Genomic DNA, 21381 nt, shown 5'->3' with positions numbered 1-21381 from the left:
ACATTTCTCAAAGAAAAAGTGCAACAATTTGGAATTCCAAGTTCAAAACATAAAATGTACTTCTGCATGTTGTCTTCTACTGTGAGGTAGTTTCATGTGAATTTGTATTATCTTTTATCTGTTGTTGTATTGTCTTTTATCTATTGTTGTATTGTCTTTAAATCTGTTGCTGTATTGTCTATTATCTATTATTGTATTGTCTTTAAATCTGTTGTTGTATTGTCTTTTATCTAATTTTGCATTGTCTTTTAATCTAATGTTGCCATTAACACTGTAATATCTACATATGTATTATAACACTGTATATATGTACCACCAGTCTGTTGAATTTTGAAATATTATAGTTCTGTCCCCTCATACAGAGCTAGTGTTTTATCTATTTTACTCCACCCTAAAACATTAAACACAATTTTTTTGTATCTTGTTTCTAAGTTGTTGCTTGTTATTTAATCCCATACAATAAACCTGTTTAAATCTTTCAATGGATTATTGGGGATTGTCCTTTAAGGAACTGCTGGCCAATTCAAATTAAGACTATATTTGATGCCATTAATTTATAAAATGTAAATATTCCATGACTCTAGAACAGCATATCACTGTGAAGGAGAAAAACATAATTAGCTAATCTACCAACCGCTTTAGAAGCCTAAGCAGTTAGAGTGCCTGTCTCGGATGCAAAAGGTCACTGGTTTAAACCCCCCATGATTAATACTAAGACTTATAAAAATGATACAAGCAGCTGCCTTGCTTGGTGCTCAGCAATAAGTAGTCCTACAATGAAAGACATCAACCCTGATATTTACATGTTTTTGGTCACTATCTTAATGCATAAATAATGACGCTGTGTAACATGTCCCAAGGTCAACTAACATCAGAACAAGAAGTCAAATCAAACAGCCTATATTGATGCTTTCTACAAAGTAATATCACTTTCGACATATTTTACTTAATCTAGGTTCTTATTTGTAATAAAAATCAAGTTTTCACACAAGCAAATGGATGTATTTTCAAGTTCCGTTGACCTACATTTCAAGAAATTGCCTGGCGTAGTCTGTTTCTAACTTATTTGATATTTTTTATCCATAAACAAGACGTAAACTTATTACATCCTATTCATTATTGTTTCTCTTCAACATAATAGCTTTTTTTGTAATTGTTGAAATTTACTGATTTGTTTACAAAATCTGTTTTGTTTGCTTCATATCTTTTGACATTTACTGGCAATGTTTCATTGAATTTTGTAAAACCAGCTATAAACCTGAGCTTATTATTCGACTGAAATGCTGACAGAAATAGTCCAAAGTAATGTAATTCATTTATATAACACGATGGATAAATATTACATCTTTCAAAGCTATGCACAGAATAGACCAGCATATTGTGAGTCATGAAAACAAAAGGGTGTTATCCAGTGTCCAAAATTAATATTTTTTTAAACAGAATATTGTGGTGACAATTGCCTCTTTTCAAATGGTAAGCATTGCAGTATTTTATTTTTGTCAATCAGTCGGATTCGGTAGGCATTTTGCTTCAATATTGGTTGTGGAAAACTTAAATGCACAGAAATGCCAGACATCATTGTATGTCACTATTGACAAAAATGTTTTTTATAGCTTCGTTTCATTCATGATACTTATCATCATTTCAACCAATTTTATTATTTTGGCACTAAGATCTAGACTCCAAAACGTAAATATCAGGGTCATGGTCTTATATGGTAACATGGTCATATTCCGACCAGTAGGGTAATTCCGACCATGGATGTATGTCCTGCTGTTTACAGCAAAGATAATGCAAATTACTTGCTGTGTTTTTTGTTTTTATTTGTGTGCATGCATATGCAAATTAGTACAGATTTTTCCAGGCATCACATGAGAAAATGATGTAATCGCTCATTATTTTCTCTTCTGCACGAGTTCAGAAATGGCATTCATAAAAAATTGTAGTAGGGACCCTAGTCAGGCATCAATCATCGAAGATTTTTATAGCTTTTAATAACATAGTAATGATGTTAGCTTTAAAATAATGCTTTGTCTCGCTAAAACAGTAAAAATTGCACCAGTTTTGTGACAAATAACAATAGTATGCAAAGTTCTATATAGTGGTTGGATTTACCTCTGGTTCTTTGTCATAAAAAGTCAATTCTGACCAAGAACACAACCTTCAAGAAAATGTAGAATTATGATTTGATTGTATTGAACTGTGAAGAAAATAAATCCAGGAATAAATATGTAATTAAAAACAATAAATACAAAATTAAAGGTACAAAAATCTAATAAAAATAAAATGTTACTTCTCTCCACACTTATCTCTATAACAACATCCACAATTATCTATATAACAATAGGGCTTGAAATTAGCGCTACTCCGCTAGCCCGAGGCAAGTAGATATCCTGTCAGACTAGTAACTTTCATAATGTTAATAGACCGATGGGCTACAAGTTTCGGTTGTCGACAGTCAGCGTTTGTTTATGCCATTCCCTAATAAAGACTTGACTTAGCAGATGTTCTGTAGAATCAAAGCAGTGACCATTGTAAACACAGTCGTAAAATATTAGCATGAGAAGATGAAGTCAATTTCTGCCTCGGAAAGGTGAGTTTCTATAAGAAGAAACCATCCAATTTTGTGCATTTCACTTAACAGTGCCAATTATGGTCCCGTCACTAACAATGTAAATTTGGTAGTTGATCCTAATTATTCTTATAATGAACTAAATGAAAATGAAGTGGTATCACACTTTATTCACTCTACCACAGTAACAAACTACAAAGCGGTATACCACACAAAAGAACATGGCAAAAACTATTCAAAGAAATTATTTCTCATGTTTGTTTGTTTAAGGTTGTTTTGTGGGTTTTTGGGGGCTCGCAAGCCAAACGCTCCAAAAGTCACAAACGGGAAACTGCATATTGACACATCCTTTCCATATAACTACTTTTTCTATGATGATAAGAATAGTTTTTGTATTTTTTCAATTACACAAATGAACAAATAATTGAATACACGTGGAGATCTCCAAGCAGAATGCTGTACATTTGTTGCGAATTAAAATCTCTGAGCATTGGCATCTAAGATTTGAAAATTTTCTGCCTTATTAATAATTTCAACAATACATTGAGGGCTGATTAATTAGGAACAATTACCAAACTTACGCTATTAAAGAGGAGACCATAATTGGAGCATTGAAATAATTCTTTTGATGGGAACACACCTTTTCCAAGTGAAACTAACATTATCTTCTCATGCTATTATTTTATAACAGTGTTTATAAAAGCCACTGTTTTGATCCTGCAGAACATTTCGCTGCAGTCAAGTCTTTATTAAGGAGAGGCATTTAATTGTAGGGGAGGGGGCAAAGGCACGTGTAGCTGATGTTGGAAAAAGTTAAGGAATCATAAACAGGATGCTACATTTACATTGAAAGAGAAAGGCAGAAATTTGTCAAAGGTGTGAAAGAAGCAAGGTTTCTTATAGTAGTGTGTGACGGTTGTACTGACAGTTCAATTCAGACGGAGGAAATTGTATATTTAAGAATTTGCAAAGGTGGAAAGATTAAATCATCATTCCTAGCAACTGACAATGTAGAGATGACAGAAGTGATCCTGAAGGTGATTACCACTGCACTGCAATGTTTTAGGGAGACGGGTAAGGAGACCAGAACAAGCCCCATATGGACCCGGAGTGCTGGTGGAGGATAAGAAAGGACACCTGGATCCCTTTCTGGAATTGGATCTAGATTATCTTGAGAAGCAAAAAAATGTGAATTGACTGATTGATCATTTGAAGCAGGTTTATACTTCTTTACTTCTGAATTTCATATGATAATGCTATTTATGAAATAAAATTGTTGTTAATCTCAATACAAGTGTGTGATGTTGTTTTGTGGCTAGGACTAGTAAAGATTTGGCAGGACTAGTAAATTTCTCAGTATACTATTCCTTCTGGCTACAAAGAAATTTGTGTTAAATTCGAGCCCTGAATAATATCGCTTTCTATCTGCTATCTCTCTATCTGAAAAAAATACAAATTTAAAGCTTTTAAATCTGTCAAGATAAACAAAATCTTTGTATTTTATGGATGAAACTCGTATATGTACTGTCCATATATGGGGGTCGGAATTACACATATCAAAGGTCGGAATAAGCCACAACATGGTCAGATTTACCCCCTGCGTATATAATCATAACAAAATCACTTTTTCAGTAAGAAGACCTCAAATTATATGCTCTTTGAATTATGAAACTTGTTGAAAGAAGCCTGATTGACTGCTTCCTGTATCGTTTTTAGGTACAAAGTAGTTGGCTTCAATAATGAAGTTGTCGTTCTCATGTCAACAACCTCAGTGGTCGGAATATGACCAGATTACCCTAATGTGGGTGTTATGAAAGACCCAAATCCACTCAAATCCACACCCTAATCCAGGCAAATCCACACTAAATCACACTGTGTCTACCGTCTCATGCCCCTCCCCCGATTTTTTTCTTTAAAGCTTTACATTCTTGTGTCGGGTTGATAAATAATAAATACAAATGAATAATCCCACTTGACTCTTTAATTATCAATAAATCACAGGTTGTTAAAAATCTGGGGAGGGGAGGGGTGCGTTGCAAGTTAGAGATGAGACGGCAGACACAATGCGATCTGATGTGGATTTGGGTGGACTTGAGTGGATCTTGGTGCTTCGTAACACTGCCCTAATGTAAGACTAACCACAAGATCTACAAAAATGCGAACACCCCTCCACTCCCTCCCCCCCCCCCCCCGTAAAATACCAGTATTGGTCTCGGCTTCGTACAAATACGGATACAGATACACTGCTGACGTCGTAGAGATATGACAAAAACTGTTAAAATTACGTTAAAAACAAAACGTTTAGCATGTGAAACCTGAATTCGAGGAGAGTACCTTGCCATATGAGTCGTTGTTCTCCTGTGTACCGCAACCACTGATGCCCCCTTTTGATATTCATATCAATACATATTTCATCATTTTACAGACACACAAACTAAATATTGATTTCAGTGAAGAAAAACGTTAGAAACTCAAGAAGACGGTTCTGTAATGCAAGACCATGAATGACACGAACCGGAAATGCGTTGACCAGTTTTCAGCTTTATGATGCCGAATAAATGACCGAAAATCGGGCGACAGAGTTCGAATTCGAACACTGATATGTATTGATGAAGTCTGACAATATCATAGTTAAAATGTTTGCCATTAATGTATATTTTTTTTAAACTGATTATCAACCGAAAATGCACTTTTTCAATATATCATAACGAGCTATCAATTTTGTTTCAATTTTGACAAAGGCACACAAAAAGCCTGACGAAATCGTAACTATAGTCTGAATATAATTCCCCGTTTATTTGTACCCTCCACCGATTAAAAAAACGAAATGCATAAATGAGATAAAAATGCACAGAACTTGATAGTTCATTCACAGATTTATAATTTCGAACCTGATTATGACCTGGGAGCCCCTAACACCGTTAGCGTCTACGGGTTTTATACCAAACGAAAGTTTAAAATGTCTAAGACAACATAGTCTGGAATATTGGCCGTCTCCTGCACTCTTCACTTCTTTACTTAGTAGAGAAGCGTGCTGGAGATAGTCGAGATGCCAGACGCCTGACGACCATGCTCGTCGGTCATTTCTAGTTAATGGACAAGCCCATTTTCAACCAAGGGGTATATTTAAGGTAAAAACTATGTCGTCTGCTTCTGATATGTACAATCTCGAATCAAGCAAAGCAAAAGCAAAAGAATGACAACTACAATCTTGCCTTTCACGTCGACTTAACAAGCACTCTAATTTCTGTACACATACTCACAAAAGGATACAACTTTCAAGTGTTAACCTTACGGCAATTTACGGGATTATCCGGCTGTTACCGAATAGGATCAACTACGTCACAGTCTGAGAAAAATAGGCTCGCCCATTATAGTCGTTAAAGGGAATAGGATAGGGACAAAGGGACTTCAGTGTTAAACTAGGAGGGTTGTACCGTAGAGACAATGGGAATTTAGCATGGGGAATTTTAACACGGGTGGGACTATATAGGGACAAAAAATTATTGGGATTGTAATGGGACAATAGGAATGGACAGGTGGTTGACGTCATGGTACTGTTTTTAGGCAAGAAAGAAAATCTTTTCGAGGCAATAGAGTGGTCCTAAAAAGAGCCTTTGGATTTATTCTCCTATTCTTGTTATTCTAGTTTCTTCATTTTCTCCACCATCATCTTAGTTTTGTTATTGCTGTTTTCATCTTTTTCATTTTTCCTCCTCCTCTTTTTCATTCTCTTCCTCTTTCTTCCTCTTCTCATTCTCCTCTTCAATTTCTATCCTTTCATACAATTCCCTCATTCTTATTCTATCCTCTTCATCATCCTCCTTTTCCTCTTTATTCAGCTCCATTAGCGTATCCTTAAAAAGGGCGTGGGCTATTATAGCGTCAATGGTTATTGAAAGGTCGTGAGTCACAATAGCGTCAAGGGAAATTTAACATGGGGAAATTGATTGGGCCCCTATAGTGTCATGGGGGAATTGAACATGGGGAAACCGAATGGGCCACTTTGGCGTCAAGGGGAGTTGAATATGGGAATAGGGGGATTCTATAGTCGTTTTATGTTAGCTTTAAAAGTAAGAGAAGGAGATAAAATCTAACAAAATAGACTCTTACACTGGCAAAAATACTATGTGGTAAACGCTGCTATCTATTTATAGTCACTACTGGTAGGAAATTCATTTGGAAAAACCTAATAATTATTTTTAGCTACAACTTGTGAGGAAATTCCATTGGAAAACACCACTGTATATGTATAGCCTCAACTTGTGTGATTTTCCTGTATGAAAACCCTAGTATCTATTTATAGTTTCAACCTGTGGAAAAACCCAAATCTATATTTATAGTCTCAAAATTTCCAGCTTCAGTGACGTCACTGTACCAGAAGCTAGTGAAATAAGGGCAACAGTGTTGCAAGTGGCTCACATGAATACGTGCTACTGTTGGTAGCTAGGTAGGTGAAATAAATTTGATAGGGATAAAGGAAGTTTTATAGGGAAAAACAAAAACCAATATATACACACAAACAAACGTACGCGCGCGCACGAACATACACACAAACACACACACACACACACACAAACGTACGAGTACGCACATGCACAAGTAGTAATAGGGGGCGATATAGCGTCAGTGGGACAATACAGTATAGACATCCTTGGGCCTGTATAGCGTCAAGATGTATAGCGACAATGGGAAATTACATTACAGGTAAGGTAACGTCATAGTACTGAAGATTGGTAACAATGTAGGAAGGGGCTGACCTCAATCGAGACCAAAGAGCGGAAGAAAAACCTAGAACGTTTTGGCTGGATACAGGCAGAGATAACACATACAACAGACAACATACAAACATAAATATCTATACAACTAATACAAATGTTAGGCAAAAAAGCAAATCTTTTCGAGGCATATGAGTGGCCCTGAAAAGGGCCTTTGGATTTATGTTAACATGATTCCGTTAACATAGAGGGCATCGCATAGGCCTTCTTCTCTTCTTCAAACGTCTTCTGACTTCTGGTCCGTAGATGAGAACTCTCTTCAAGCAGCCTTGTCTATCAACATAAATTCTTCTTTTCCAAACGCTCGTATCGGTGATCCGGATAATTGTCCATGATGATCTGACATACATGGGTAAGTCCATACTGAACAGCATTGACGATACGAGATTTTTGATGATTCTACGTTTGTCCACATCTTGTGACGAGAACAGGAGAAGGGACTGAACTGAACGCGGTTGTTTATAGTGGAAGAGCCGATCGAAAACGGATTGAGTTTATTCACCAATCCTAACACGTGTTACAAAATTCAGTCACAGTGTGGAGTCTAGCTTCCAATCCGAAAAGAGCTGACTGTGATGTCATATTCCCTATATAGGTGCGCTAGCGTCAGTGCGCAGTCAATCCATACGGCAGAGTTTTTAAACATGACGGAAACATAGAAGTGGATGAAATGGGGTGCATCAGCCGTGGGAGACAAGAATCGATGGCATAGCAGTGGCTACCAAAGTCAACACAGGGCTACTTCCAGAAGAGGTCGATTTTAACTGGGATGTAGTCGATTTTCTTTCTTCTTCGCAAAAATTTGTTCCGGTACCAGTACCTTCGCCACCTTCTTCTTTACCACACGTCGAGAATTTTAAACAGAGACAGAAAGAAGAATTGGAGAAACTTTTACAACAGTAGAAAGAAGCAGAACAAGCTTTTCTCTTTCAACAGCAACAACAAGAAGACGAGGCAAGAAGAAGGAAACGACACAAAGAAGAAGAAGAAGCAGAGAAGAAACAAGGTCTAGGAGAGAAGAAAGATAATGAAAGTCAAACTGTGACGGCACTCTTCGACAGTTTGGCAGAGTGTAGGAGGTTGAAACAAATGTATCAGACTTCTTTAATGCGATCCAAGAGAAAAGACCTTCCCGAACCCAACAACCCAAGCCTGTTACACCGCATGCGATACCACCCTAATGATTTCAACCAAATCATCATCGACAGGAGCCAGTCCAGAAGTAGGCCTTGGCCGTGGCAAAGGCTTAAGGCAGTTAAAACTGATTACGTCACGTTCCAGAGATGGTTCTTTTAAACAAACAAGTACCCAACTGTCCCTTTCAGGACCACCCACTTCTCTCGAAGGGAGATATTATTTCAATTGCCAAAATCAATTACAACTCAGAAATCATTTCCTATCCATGATGTACGCGTGCGTGCGTGCGTGCGTGTGTGTGTGTGTGTGTGTGTGTGTGTGTGAGTGCATGAGTGCGCGAGTGCAGGTTCTTATTCTAAAAAAATCAAAACGAAGAGACACTTACGGTTTCTGCCTGGTTTGTTCTGGTACTAATTTTACAATTCAATATCACAACACAACACAAAAGTTCATAGACTTGTTCTATGCCTTGTTATCTCTGTCTCTGTTATTTTGAATTTCTTCACTTTCACAAGTTTTTCGTCCTCTTAATTATCACTTTTTCCTCGTCTTATTTTCTTTTCTTTTTTCTCTTTCTGAACGTATCTGGGTTCTTTCTTTTGGGAGGGTACCTCTTCTTCTTCCTGTTCGGTACCCCTCACTTCCTCTTGTTCCTGTATTTTGTTAGGGCATTCTGAAGACCAATGTCCTTTATCTTGACAATGATAACAGGTATCTTGACTTTTGTCTCTTCTGACACATGTTTTGCTTTTTTGACGGTCTGGACACTATGAAGAACAATGTTCTTTCTTCTTACAGATATAGCAAGTATCTTGGCTTTATCTCGAAAGGAGGGGAAGAAGTCCGTCGGGTTGTCTGAAGAAAACCTTCTTATGACACCTCGCATAGCTCTGATCAGAAGTTCGAGCTGTGTAGGCTCTTACATCGTTCTGGTCAATTTGAGAGTGAAACGAATTCTAACCCTTTATACATACACTGGTCTGACATGCTATAAAGGGACCCATGGCGTCTAAAATGTACTCATTTGACTTTTTCAGTCCAGATAAAACGATCGCACCATGTCGTAGAGGAAGGAGAAGAAAGTAAGAGGCAGAAAAGTGTTTTGTCGCCTCGTAAAGTAGCTGAAGTTTTAGTACAAATTCATGCCAGTGATTTTGAAGATGACATGAATGAGCCAGAATCTAGACCCAGAGAGCATTCACCCAACCAAAGGTCACCACCATTAGTAAACCCTGAAAAGAACTACCACATTCAAGAGACGGAAAATGGCTCCTCTAGAAAATTTAGAACGACGGCTTAACGTACACAGTGAAGTTTAAAGAATTCAAGACACACGTACCACTGGAGAAAGCAGAGGTATTCATCTCCGATGTATGGGACTCAAAATGACAATGTCATGCCAAAGAAGACGATCGATTGAGACTTTCCATTCATCACGACAGCTTAAAGTTCCCCGTTTGGATCGAGTTTCGCAGCCCAGCAGAATTAACACCTTCCAAAGTCATCGACAAGATTCAGCACGATGGAAAAGCGACACTGTTTATGACCCACGTGTCTCTTCCCCAAAGGACCGGACGCAAAAAGATGTTATTAGTGGACGACCTTCATAGCACCAAAACGAGTTTCGTCCAAATTAACAACTTTCAAGACAAAATGTGTTTAGCCAGGGCCATCGTGGTGGGACGAACGTATGCCAAAAAGAACATCACGATAGAAAGGAATAAGATTTGAAAATTGAACCGAGCCAAACAACAAAGGGAAGCAGAACTTCTGTTACAGCAAGCGGGGCTATCCAAACACACACCCTGTGGTATTCCTGAAATGCAGAAATTGCAAGATGTCCAAGCTCCAACCTAAACCTTGAAAGTACACCCTCAATAAGTTCGCGGACCTCTATTGTTTTGAGGCAAATATTTCAATGACGGAAAATACATTCACGTCTATTATCAAGATTAACATTTTGATGTCATCACCAGTATCACCCCAATCTTGGGATAAAGTTCTTACTGTGAGAAATGTGACTATGGATATAACAATCGAGAGCAACACAAACATAGTCGATCGAAATGCTCAGAATGTTGGTCTCTCAACACTGTTTTGACGAAGGACAAGAACGAGTAAATTGCCTAGCTTGCCAGCGTACTTTTGTCACCCCCACCTGTTACCAACAACATTTGAAGACACAAGGCTCATAGTAGAAAAGCGCTTGTCAACTCCTGAGGTTGTGCCCTGCTTGTGGACAAGGCCAAGGTACCAATAATGCCAAGACACACGTATATTAAGAAAAGAAACGATGTCACATTTGTCACCAAATCGTGGAATTGGATCACGAATACTACATTCAAAAATACCATTCCAAACAAGAGGAGGAAGATGATCAGAAGAAAGGCAATTTCATCTTTTTCGATTTCGAATGAATACAAGATACTGGCTTTCCCATTCATAATTTCTGTGTGGCTCATAGAGCGCGCGATAAGTGCATCAAGAGCCTATCTTTAGTCAATGCCCACACTGCAAAAAAGATTTCTGAAGGACGTGGGCCGAATACGCTAGCCGATTTAGCCCAATGGATCTTATACCCCATCGACGAGACGTGGAGCCAAAAGGACATTGAATGTTACAGAGATTGTCATCGCCATGCCACGGTGATAGCTCACAATTTCTCGGGATACCATGCACAGTTTCTTTTGAGATACTGTACGGAACAAGGCACCGAACGTCCTAGAGTGACTTTGAACGGAGCCAAAATCATTCTCATGCAAGTGGGTCAAGTGCAATTTAAAGATTCGATGAGTTACTTGGCCATACCTTTGAGTCGAATGCCTAAAACGTTTGGAATGACAGAAATGGCCAAAGGCTACTTTCCACACCTTTTCAATACCGAAGCCAATCAACACGCTGTTCTACCCCATTTGCCCGAGGAGTACAACTACGACACCGACAACATGCGTACCGAACAACGAGAAGCTTTCTACGCTTGGTACCAGGCTCACGCCTCTGACCCCTTCGACTTTCAGGAAGAATGTTAAATTATTGTGGACATTTTACGGCGTTGTTGTGGAAAATTTCGAGAATTATTCATGGAACACGGAGGGATCGATCCTTTGAAAGAAGCCTGCACCATTGCCAAAGCGTGTTCCTTAGTATACCGCCAACGATTCATGCCCGAAAACACCCTGGCTGTCATCAGCCCTCAAACGACCAACTTTGTCAAACGTCAATACTCGGTGAAAACCCTAAGAAGGCTACATTACTTGTGCAACAAGGAAGACCAATGGATCCAACAAGCCCGCAACGGAGGAGACGAAAAGACCATCGGAACGTACTCAGTGGACATTTGGGACTTAGAAAACCCAAGATCATGTACGAGATTAACGGTTACTTTTATCACGGATGTCCCCTCCATTACCCTGAACGTGACACTAAAGATCAGTTTTTAAAACAGACCATGGAAGACTTGTACCACGCCACTTGTCAGCCGTGTTTGAAGTTATAACATCAAGGATACTAAGTGGTGGAAATGTGGGAACACGAGTACGATCACCGTTTGAAAACCGATCCTGAGTTTAAACGCATCGTGGAAAGATACAAATTGATGGACCCACTGAACCCGCGAGACAGTTTGTATGGAGGCCGGATAAATGGCACCTGTTTGCTGTACAAAGCCGAGGAGGAGGAAGGAGAAGAAATCAAATACTTCGAGGTGTGTTCGCTGTATACATACGTGTGCAAATATCGTCGCTTTTCTGCAGGACACGCGCAATTGCTAACGGAACAGGTGCAAAGTCTTGCCTGCCACGGACTTGTATCATCGCGTTTTACCTCACCATTGCCAAGGAAAACTGATGTTTCCCTTGTGCCTTACTTGAGCCGAAACGTGTAACAAGACCAACCTTATCAGCACGCCTAGGAAGAACGCACCTTGACGAGAACGTGGGTCAGCTTGGAATTGTTTAAAGCTCTGGACCTGGGATATCAACTGTTAGAAGTGTACGAAATTTACCACTTTGCCAAGACAGAAAAATACCACAAGGGCAGGGAGACTCAGAAAGGCATTTACGCGGACTACGTGGATGCCTTTTAAAACTGAAACAAGAAGGCAGTGGCTATCCTTTCTGGTGACACACTCCCGAAAACCAAATGAAATTCAAAGAGAAATACTGAAAGTAGGAAGGCATCACTTTAGAATTTGTGGATAAAAGCGAATGCAGGCGGTCGTTTGCCAAAGTAATGTTAAATTGCTTGTGGTAAAATGGCACAACGACGGTGTTTTTCCAAGACAGAGTATTTGACAGAACCTTCCCGGTACTTTCAGATGATTCACGACAAAACCAAGTACGTGAAACACGTGGACGTTGTTCATGATGACTTGATCTTAGTCAATTAGAAGAAGAACTGGACTTTGTACAAGCTGACGAATTTGGAAATGTAATCATTGCGGCTTACGTGACTGCCCATGCACGCTTAAAATTGTACGAAGCTTTAGAACTGTTAGTTGATCTCATCCTGTACTTTGAAACGGACAGTTTAATCTACATCAATCGCCCGGGTCAACGTCACCCTGACATCGAAGGAGATCGTTTAGGAGCTTGGACAGACGAGCAACCCGACAAGATTTTAAATATCGCTAGTGGCGGTCCTAAAAATTATGGCTACGAATACCGGGACCCACAAAGAAAAATGCACACCGAGTGTAAAGTGAAAGGATCGACTCTCAATTATCGCACCAGTCGAGTGGCGAACTTTGGGGTATTGAAAGAAGCCTTGCAGTATGGACGGGATGGAAACTTTTGAATGACCACCTACAAACAACATAATATTGTTCGTTTACCCACACACCAAATCGTCAGTCGGCCTTTGGAAAAAATGTATCAAATCGTGTACCAGAAGCGAGAGCTGCTTCCCAACCACTTCACTTTACCGTACGGTTAGGACGATATGGGTCAGCATATAAAAAGGGACAACGTCCAAGACCGATTGTTCATTCTAATCACCAAGACCAAGCGAGAAAGATGAATCTTTCTAAACACACATCATTCAAGTTTGGGGATTCTCAAGTGGACTACGATGTTGTTCCATGCAATGAAGGCGATGCCGTATTCTGTGACCTCAGCATTGCAGTAAAACATCATAGGAATTTTGCTATAACTCCTACTAATACTACCACTACACCTACCATGGAAAGGGATGCTGTCCGTGTCAAGCCCGACGGATGCGAAAGCGATGCCGCTCGTTATCGTGGGCTCTTTCTTGGTTTTCATGGTCAACAAACGGGTCAGATTTCTCTGGATCAAGTGTGCTTTCATCCTATTATTCCACTTTAGACCTTTTTCATCATAAGATTTTATTGACATTCTTGATGTTACCGTGAAAGAAAGTGGTCAGAAATTACTCACAATGTTCATTACTTTCGCTCTAGGAGAAGATTTTAAACAAAATAATACTGACTGACATGATCACGGATACTTTACAAGACAACATTCGTGGTTTCCCTGTGGAGCTGAAAGAACGCATTTACCGAGAGCTGGTCAAAATACAAGTGAAAGGAAAATAAAAATTCCATCCGTTACGTCACCGATGTTTAAATCACTGGTACCTGAATGCTTTAAGAGGACTGATTCATTTGAAAACGTTCCAATGGCCAGACTTTCTTCAACTGGACGAGGACCAGAAGACTTTGGTGTCTACTCATCATACTTGTAACATGTTGGCCATACTACAACGAGTACAAGAGGAAGAGTTAGTGGATTACCAAAATCTTTTACGTTATCTTATTTTGTCTCTAGAGGAAAATTCAGTGCAATATGTAGTGTGTGAACTAGTGACTAAACAATTTGGTTTCGCTACTGGAGTACGATCAGCTTTGTGCAAAAAGTACACTTATTACCTCTGACAAAAGAAGGTATAAAAACGGGCTAAAATGCCACAACATTTATCACTCGTGATACAACAAATTCCACGGAAGGAAATAGATGACACTATTCAGACAGTGGAGGATTACCAGCACTTATTACGAGATCTGTGTTCATTGAATTAGGGTCGACGTGTGGTGTGTGTCTTAGTGACTTCCTTTCTGGGATTTCGTTTATCAGCCGATTCCTTGTGGGTTCTTTACGAACAGTACTTGCCACCAAATAAAACATGAAAGTGGTCCCTTTAAATGAGCACGAGAAACTCATTTTGTTCAAAGCCTTGCGTTTTGATTTGGATACTTCTCGACCTCTACAGGAAAAAATTATTCATCAGCTTCTAGGTACCGAATATATATTTGGCAATGTTTGAGTACCTTGTGACTTTCACCCACATTGGACAGATTTACGTGACTGGAAAAATTGGGGTTTTGAGGCTTGAACCAAAAAAGTGGTCAATTATGCCCAAGAGTTATGATCCTCAATTCAAACGTCCAGGGGAAAAAGTAATTTTTAAACCTATGTTAGTGACAGTACCATGAGAACCCGTCTTCGAGGACAACCACTCCATTCAGGACAGGACTGTCATGGATATTCCCGAAAGACCATTCATGGAGGACACCTGTGTGAGTGTACACAATTTAGAGACTGTGAGAACAGTACACACTCTTTCTAGGACACATTCGTTACCAAAAACATGTTGTACAGTGACTTGTTTATATTCCAATTTGATCGTTTTGATGTGTATTTTATCGTTGTACTTAACCATTTGACTTTCATGTATGTTTGTCTTTCGTGTTATTCCATTCAAACTTGCAATCAACGTGCCAGGAAAAAGAATAAAAACTCTTGTCTTCTCTGTCACATTCCTTGCATTATGACTACATCTGCTGTCTCTGCTCCCTCTTCCACCACTTTCAAAGTCATCGACGAACACTTAGATCGTGCCATTTGGGAGGTCTTGCATCTTTGCCATCCCTTTAACATGTTAATTGTTGGACAAAGTGATTCAGGCAAAATCGAATTTCGTAAAAGTTTGATCGAACATCAACATCATTTGATGAATCATAAACCTCAAGGGATTGTGATGTTACAAAAAGTGGCAATCGGCCTACTGCGAGAAACTGAAGGCAATTCCATCGTGTCTGTGGAAGGTATTCCTAGTGAAGACGACGGAATCGTGTCTGACCCCAGACAAACCCATCTGGTCATTTTCGAAGACATGTTAGGAGAAGACGAAGAAGAAATTAAACTGTGGTTTATGCGCAAAGGGCATCATCGTAATACTAGTGTCATTTATATTACCCAAAATTTGCTTAGGTCTTCTTGTTTAAAAGCCATAGAGATAAATGTCAAGTGTAAGTCTTTGCCAAGCAGTTAGGAACGTACGAAGATGTCACTAAAACCCCACACGCCTATTTACTCGTGGATTTACCCCCCCCCCCCCGGACAATTTCCGATTTCGTGCCCATCTGTTTCACTACTGGTGCCAAAACGGAGAGTCTGTCGTGTACACGTCCTCGACGTCAACTTAACCAAAAAACCTATAAAAACCTCGGACACTTTGGATTTCTCTCATACAATGTCAACATGACGTCCCTTCAGTCACATCTTCCCGTCAAATTGATTCGTGCCTTGTATGACATCCGTCGCGAAAAAAATCCACAAATACGTGCTCGTGTCTTAGAAGAAAGTCTCAAAGAAGTCTTACGATGGTTTACTGTGACAGCACGTCAACTACTGCAAGGTAGCATTCACATTTCTTATCAAAACAAACGCTTTTTTTTCAAAGAAAAAGAGTAGTCTTTACGCAACTGGCCGATCCCTGCATCGATACTCAAACCAAAATGCAAATCATGTTGATACCTGGAGGTAGCGATTCTCCAGGAGATGTCATCATTCGCTCCCTCTTAAAATTTGATCCTAATGCTCCCAAAGTCCTCCCAAAGAAAAAAAGACACTCCAAAAATGCCAAACGAACCCAAAGAAGAAAACGCAGTGGTCTCAAGACCAGGTAACTATCCCAGAAAAAGAAAACCCCACAGAAAAAGAAAAAGAAAAGTCGCCCAAAAAAGAGAAGATTGCAGAAAACAGCTTATACCAGCAAGAGAGACACTTTCGAAAGAACGCAACCTTACATTCGCAAACCACAACCTGCTGCGATGGTGAACGCGTATCCAGTAGCCTCCGCTTCTTCCACTTCTCCGTTGTGGGTGATGCCTGACAAAGCCAATTTGATACCCGTTCTTTCTCATTTGATGAAACAATAGAAATCCGGGTCTCCTAAACCTTTTCCTCTAGTGGTGACACCCTCCTACTCTTTAGCTGCAGTGTCAGCTGCTGCTCACATAGTATCTGCCCCGAAAATCAAAGTCCAACAGAGATCGGGCATGTTACAGAGTTTACTGGATTTGTCAAAGCAAGAACTGTACCGATTTAGTCCGTTGCGAATCCCTCAACGATGCCTTATGCCTGTCAACAAGCTGATACGACGTAAGGAAAATCAGTATAAAAAAGACCCGAGGCAAAGAATGGGAATCAGTGTTTTTGTTCTCCTGAATACCCAAAGATGCCACCCCTAGGAAGCAATCCCTTTTCTAACTGCAAAGAAAAGAAAGAGGAAAAACTACATCCTTGTTTAGTCAAACATGGTAACATGTTGTCCGTCCTGTCTAAAGCTGCCCAAAATACTCATCCAAACCGCTTCCAAAGACGTCATCGACACCGTGTGCGAACGTTGTTTGAATGTATTGAAATGTGTGATACCTTTGTCTAAACACCAGAAAAAAGCATTAGCCAAACATCGTCAAGTTCTTCGTGAAATGGCTCAAAAGAAAATATCCATTCGTCAAACGAAGATGTTAGTACAACGCGGAGAAATTTCGCCGCTGTTGTTAGGACCCTTGATGAATGGAGTATTGGGAACAATGCTGGTAGGACTCATGGAAGCAAGATCAAAAGGAACCAAGAAGATAAAATGGACCTCAGGAGTCCAAAGATCTCAGACGTGACCCTTGAAATCGAATGGAAGGACGAAAACTGGCTTAGTGCCTTGCAAACAATGGATGGAATACCATCGTTGGCAGGAACACATGACCCCGCATTTGCCCCCCAATCCTAATTTGACCGACATGTCCAAGTTACAACACGAATTGCAGTCTTTGATGGATTGCAACGATTTCTCAGAAACGGAAAAATCGCCAAAAGTACGGTCAACTATTTCACCAGAAAGCTTTAGACAAAACATCTCTGCCCACCTTGAAAGATTTTAAAGCCTTGACGAAAAGTACATCACCATCACCACCACCCAAAGTGGTCAAGACAGACACAGCCCCACGAATGACTGAGGAAGAAGAGGTACGAGAAGTCTTTCAAACACCTGCAGCAGCTCCCGTTTCTAGTAAGATCCAGCGTCCTTGTTGACCCCTTCCCCCTCTCGCCAACGAGAAAAGCTGAAAGCTTGGCTTAAAACGATGATGTCCACTCCTCCTTCAACAGAAGTGAAAAAGAAAGAAAGAAAACCGGAAGTGAAAAAAGAAAAGAAAACCAAAGCCATTCCATTACCACCTCCACCATCACTACCTTCGACATCAACTCCCGTGGCACATCAGACACGTAAAGCCGTTTCCAAACCACCATTTCGCCCCATCAAAATAAAATCAGCGATGAGTGGGTGACTTATTAAAAAATGGAGAAGGTGTTAGCCAGCATTTACTACGATCCATCTCATCCTGCAGGTGACGGAGGAGTTCAGACATTGTATCGTGCTGCAACGTTGGTTACGAGAACAAGAGACGTATAATTTACACAAACCCATTCGACGAAAATGTTCCAGATGTCTAACATGAGTGGAGGGTATTGATCATCAATGTCAAGCCGATTTAGCCGATGTATCTCATTTGGCTACCTACAATCTTGGCTATAAATATTTGTTTTGTGTCACCGACATCTTTTCTAAATTTACCATTGACTTCCAAATCGAGAAGTGAATTGGTACGAACCCTCCAACTGGTGTTGAAACGATGTGGTCGGCACCCTCTTCGATGGCAAACCGAAAAAGGTACCATATTTCTGAACCAAGCTTTCCAAAAAATATTAAAGAAACGAGACATTTATTTTTTCACCACCTCGAAACCCGAAACCAAAGCCAGAATGTTTTCAACGCACCTTGAAAAAACGCATGTGGAAATATTTCACGCATAACCACACTCTCAAGTACATCGACGTCTTACACCACTTGGTCCAAGGGTAAAACCAATCTTACCATCGAAGCATCGGATGTGTCCCCAAGACAAGACTCCCTAAAACGAAGTTACCGTTTTAGAGCTCCTAGTTGGTACGTCCCCAAGGGTGGCTGTCCCCAAGAAAAGCGGAGTGTTGGCAGTAGGAGTGCGGGTGCGCATTGGCAAAAGCAAACGCACTTTCGACAAAGGTTACTTACCCCAACTGGATCACCGAATTGTCTCGTGTCACTGGACGAGTGCGTGGACGTCATCCTGCTGTCTATAAATTGGAAGACATCAACGGGGAAGTGTTTAAAGGAACCTTTTACTTGCCCGAATTACAACGCGTAACCAAAAAAGAAGACAAAGTGTACGACATCGAAAGCATTCCCGAGCAAAGAACCCGCAAAGTGGGAAAACGAGGTTTTAAAGAAGTCAAAGTGCGTTGGAAAGGATATCCTCCCAGTTTTGATTCTTCGATCGACGCTTCGCAAGTCATTGACTATAACAAAAGAAGTGACCATCATGCCCGTCCACATAACCTCAGCTACCTCTACAAACGCAGTGACCACTCCCTCAGAGAGTTCTTCTCTGCAATATCTACAAAAACAACCTTTGCAGGTGTGGTGTGGAGAATGTGTGCCTAAAAGGCAAATCGTCTTTTCTGCCAAATCTTTGTGGTGTATTGTGTCATCGGTGCGGCCATTGCCAGTTTGAGTTTTCAACAAGGAGACAAACAATTGTAGACCATTTTAATGACTAGTTGCATCGGTTACCTTCTTCCCAATCCTTCTTTTAAATACTCCTCGAACACTAACAACGGGAGCCTTATGACCAACTTCAGTCAGCACTCAACAACAAAAACAATTTGGGCGGAGACACTCCCCTCACTTCTATTGACCCCTCGGACAGCAACAGAACATGACCAACAATAACCACTTTTACCTGACGCTACCCAGTGACAGTTTTGTGGAGGTGTTTCCCAATAATGCTTTGTGTTGTTACACAGCCAAATTACCTCAGGCCATCAAGTTAGATCACGAAGCCCATTGGGAAGTGGCATTGGTGGAAATGGTTTACCCTACACAAATCAAAATCATCACTGAAACTCAAAACACTTTTAAGGTCGTAGTTCTTGACGAAGAAGTGCAACAAACCATGATTACCACTAAACAACATCAAAAATTCACTGCGCATCCAGCAGTACCGGACAGTACTCCTACATTGTACATCTATGAGTTTAAAATTAACAAAGGACATTATTTTAGCGGTGAACATCTGGTTGACGAGATTGCTGACATAGTCAATGCAGTATTTGACAACGTACTAGCCAAACTGAAAAAAAAGTGTCACCATCGAGTACCGTAATGTGGCTCGTCGCTTACTGAAGAAATTTGAAATTGGTGGAAAAGGTATAGGTATTAGATTTTGCCCTGAATTGTATGATATTTTGTGAGGGGAACTCAAGAATGTCAAGAACATAAGAGAAATGGCAATTATTGACGACACATTCAAATTCGTGAAACATTTTCGTTTGCCAGTAAAACTGAACCAAAGACTCAATTTGATCTTTGTGTACTCCGATGTGGTGGAGTACAACGTGGTGGGACACACCTCCGTACCGTTACTGCGTGTCATTCCTTTCAAAGTGGATTCTGCCACGGTCACTGACGAGGAAGGTGGAAACACCTATCAGGTTCACAGTGAATTTGTACATCCTCACTATTTTCCCTTCAGCAAGACGTATTTTGACACTGTTAACTTTGCTAAAAGAGGAGATGGGGGGGGGGGGAATATTCCATTCACCAAAGAGAAAGTCACGGTGAAATTCCATTTTTAAAAACATATTCTCTAATGAGAGGTAAGTCATGTATCGAGTGTACCGATGCGTCACTCGACAGCGCGGACATGGTTTAGGAGATATGCTGAAATCAGCCTTTGTTCGGTGGCCCCACTGTTGAAATCGGTGGTGACATGAGGATTGCACGCCTTGAAAGACGGCTTGATTACTCACGGCAAAGAATTTCTCCAAAATGTCATCATCAGCTACCAAAACCCTAAAGAAACATTGTTGACAGCAGGCAGAAATGTCTTGCTGCAAACAGGCAAAGACATTTTGGGTCAAAGAGAAACGCATATAAATTCAATGGACGCTACCGAGTCAATAATTCCTGCTTCCTTGACGCCGCAGCAAGGACAAGACAGAAAGAGACGACCAAAAAACACCCCTTCAGAACCCTTCATACTCCTAGAGATAGAAAGACGAAGAAAAGAAGAACCGTCCAAGACTTAGACGTTTGTTATTATTAAAAATCACACACAGAGAAGATTGATGCACCGAGAGTCTTGCGTCTGTTCCAAGTCGGAACTAGATCTGTTTGCCATGCCACCCACCATGATGACGATGAAAGAACCCAATGGCCGAATTTCATTCTGTCTCCAATTTGACGGAATCAGCACCCATCGGGTTTGAAATCAAAGGACAGCCTGAAGATTACATCGATCTGAATAGCAGTTACTTATATACGAAAGTTAGAGTGATAGAAAAGGATGACAATACTAATCCAGAAAGCGACCATAAATGAGCCCCCCCCCCCTCAACAATTTCATGCATTCCTTGTTCAGCGAAGTGGATTTGTACTGGAATGACAAACTGGTCAGAAGCAACATGGATACTTACCCTTACCAAACGTACATAGCAAATCTCTTGACGTACGGAATAGAATCCAAGAACACTCATTTGGATGCCCGCGAGTTTTGGA

At 40.2% G+C, this 21381-nt stretch overlaps 1 protein-coding gene across 2 annotated transcripts in view; it reads right to left on the bottom strand.

Annotated features, from left to right (window-relative positions):
• The window catches only part of LOC149774604 (ectonucleoside triphosphate diphosphohydrolase 4-like), a 58421-nt gene extending 53330 nt beyond the window's left edge, over nt 1-5091 (bottom strand). For both annotated transcript variants that reach the window (XM_089945062.1, XM_089945063.1), the window contains exon 1: nt 4907-5091. In XM_089945062.1, coding sequence (XP_089801188.1) covers nt 4907-4914 — 8 coding nt within the window. In that variant the 5' untranslated portion in view covers nt 4915-5091. The remainder of the gene's footprint in view (nt 1-4906) is intronic.
• Between the last annotated feature and the right edge of the window lie 16290 nt (nt 5092-21381).

This window comes from Sinohyriopsis cumingii, unplaced genomic scaffold (genome assembly GCF_028554795.1).
Source record: "Sinohyriopsis cumingii isolate HCF-2022 unplaced genomic scaffold, ASM2855479v2 utg000198l, whole genome shotgun sequence".
Taxonomy (NCBI): domain Eukaryota; kingdom Metazoa; phylum Mollusca; class Bivalvia; order Unionida; family Unionidae; genus Sinohyriopsis; species Sinohyriopsis cumingii.
This window is presented reverse-complemented; position numbering and strand designations above follow the sequence as displayed.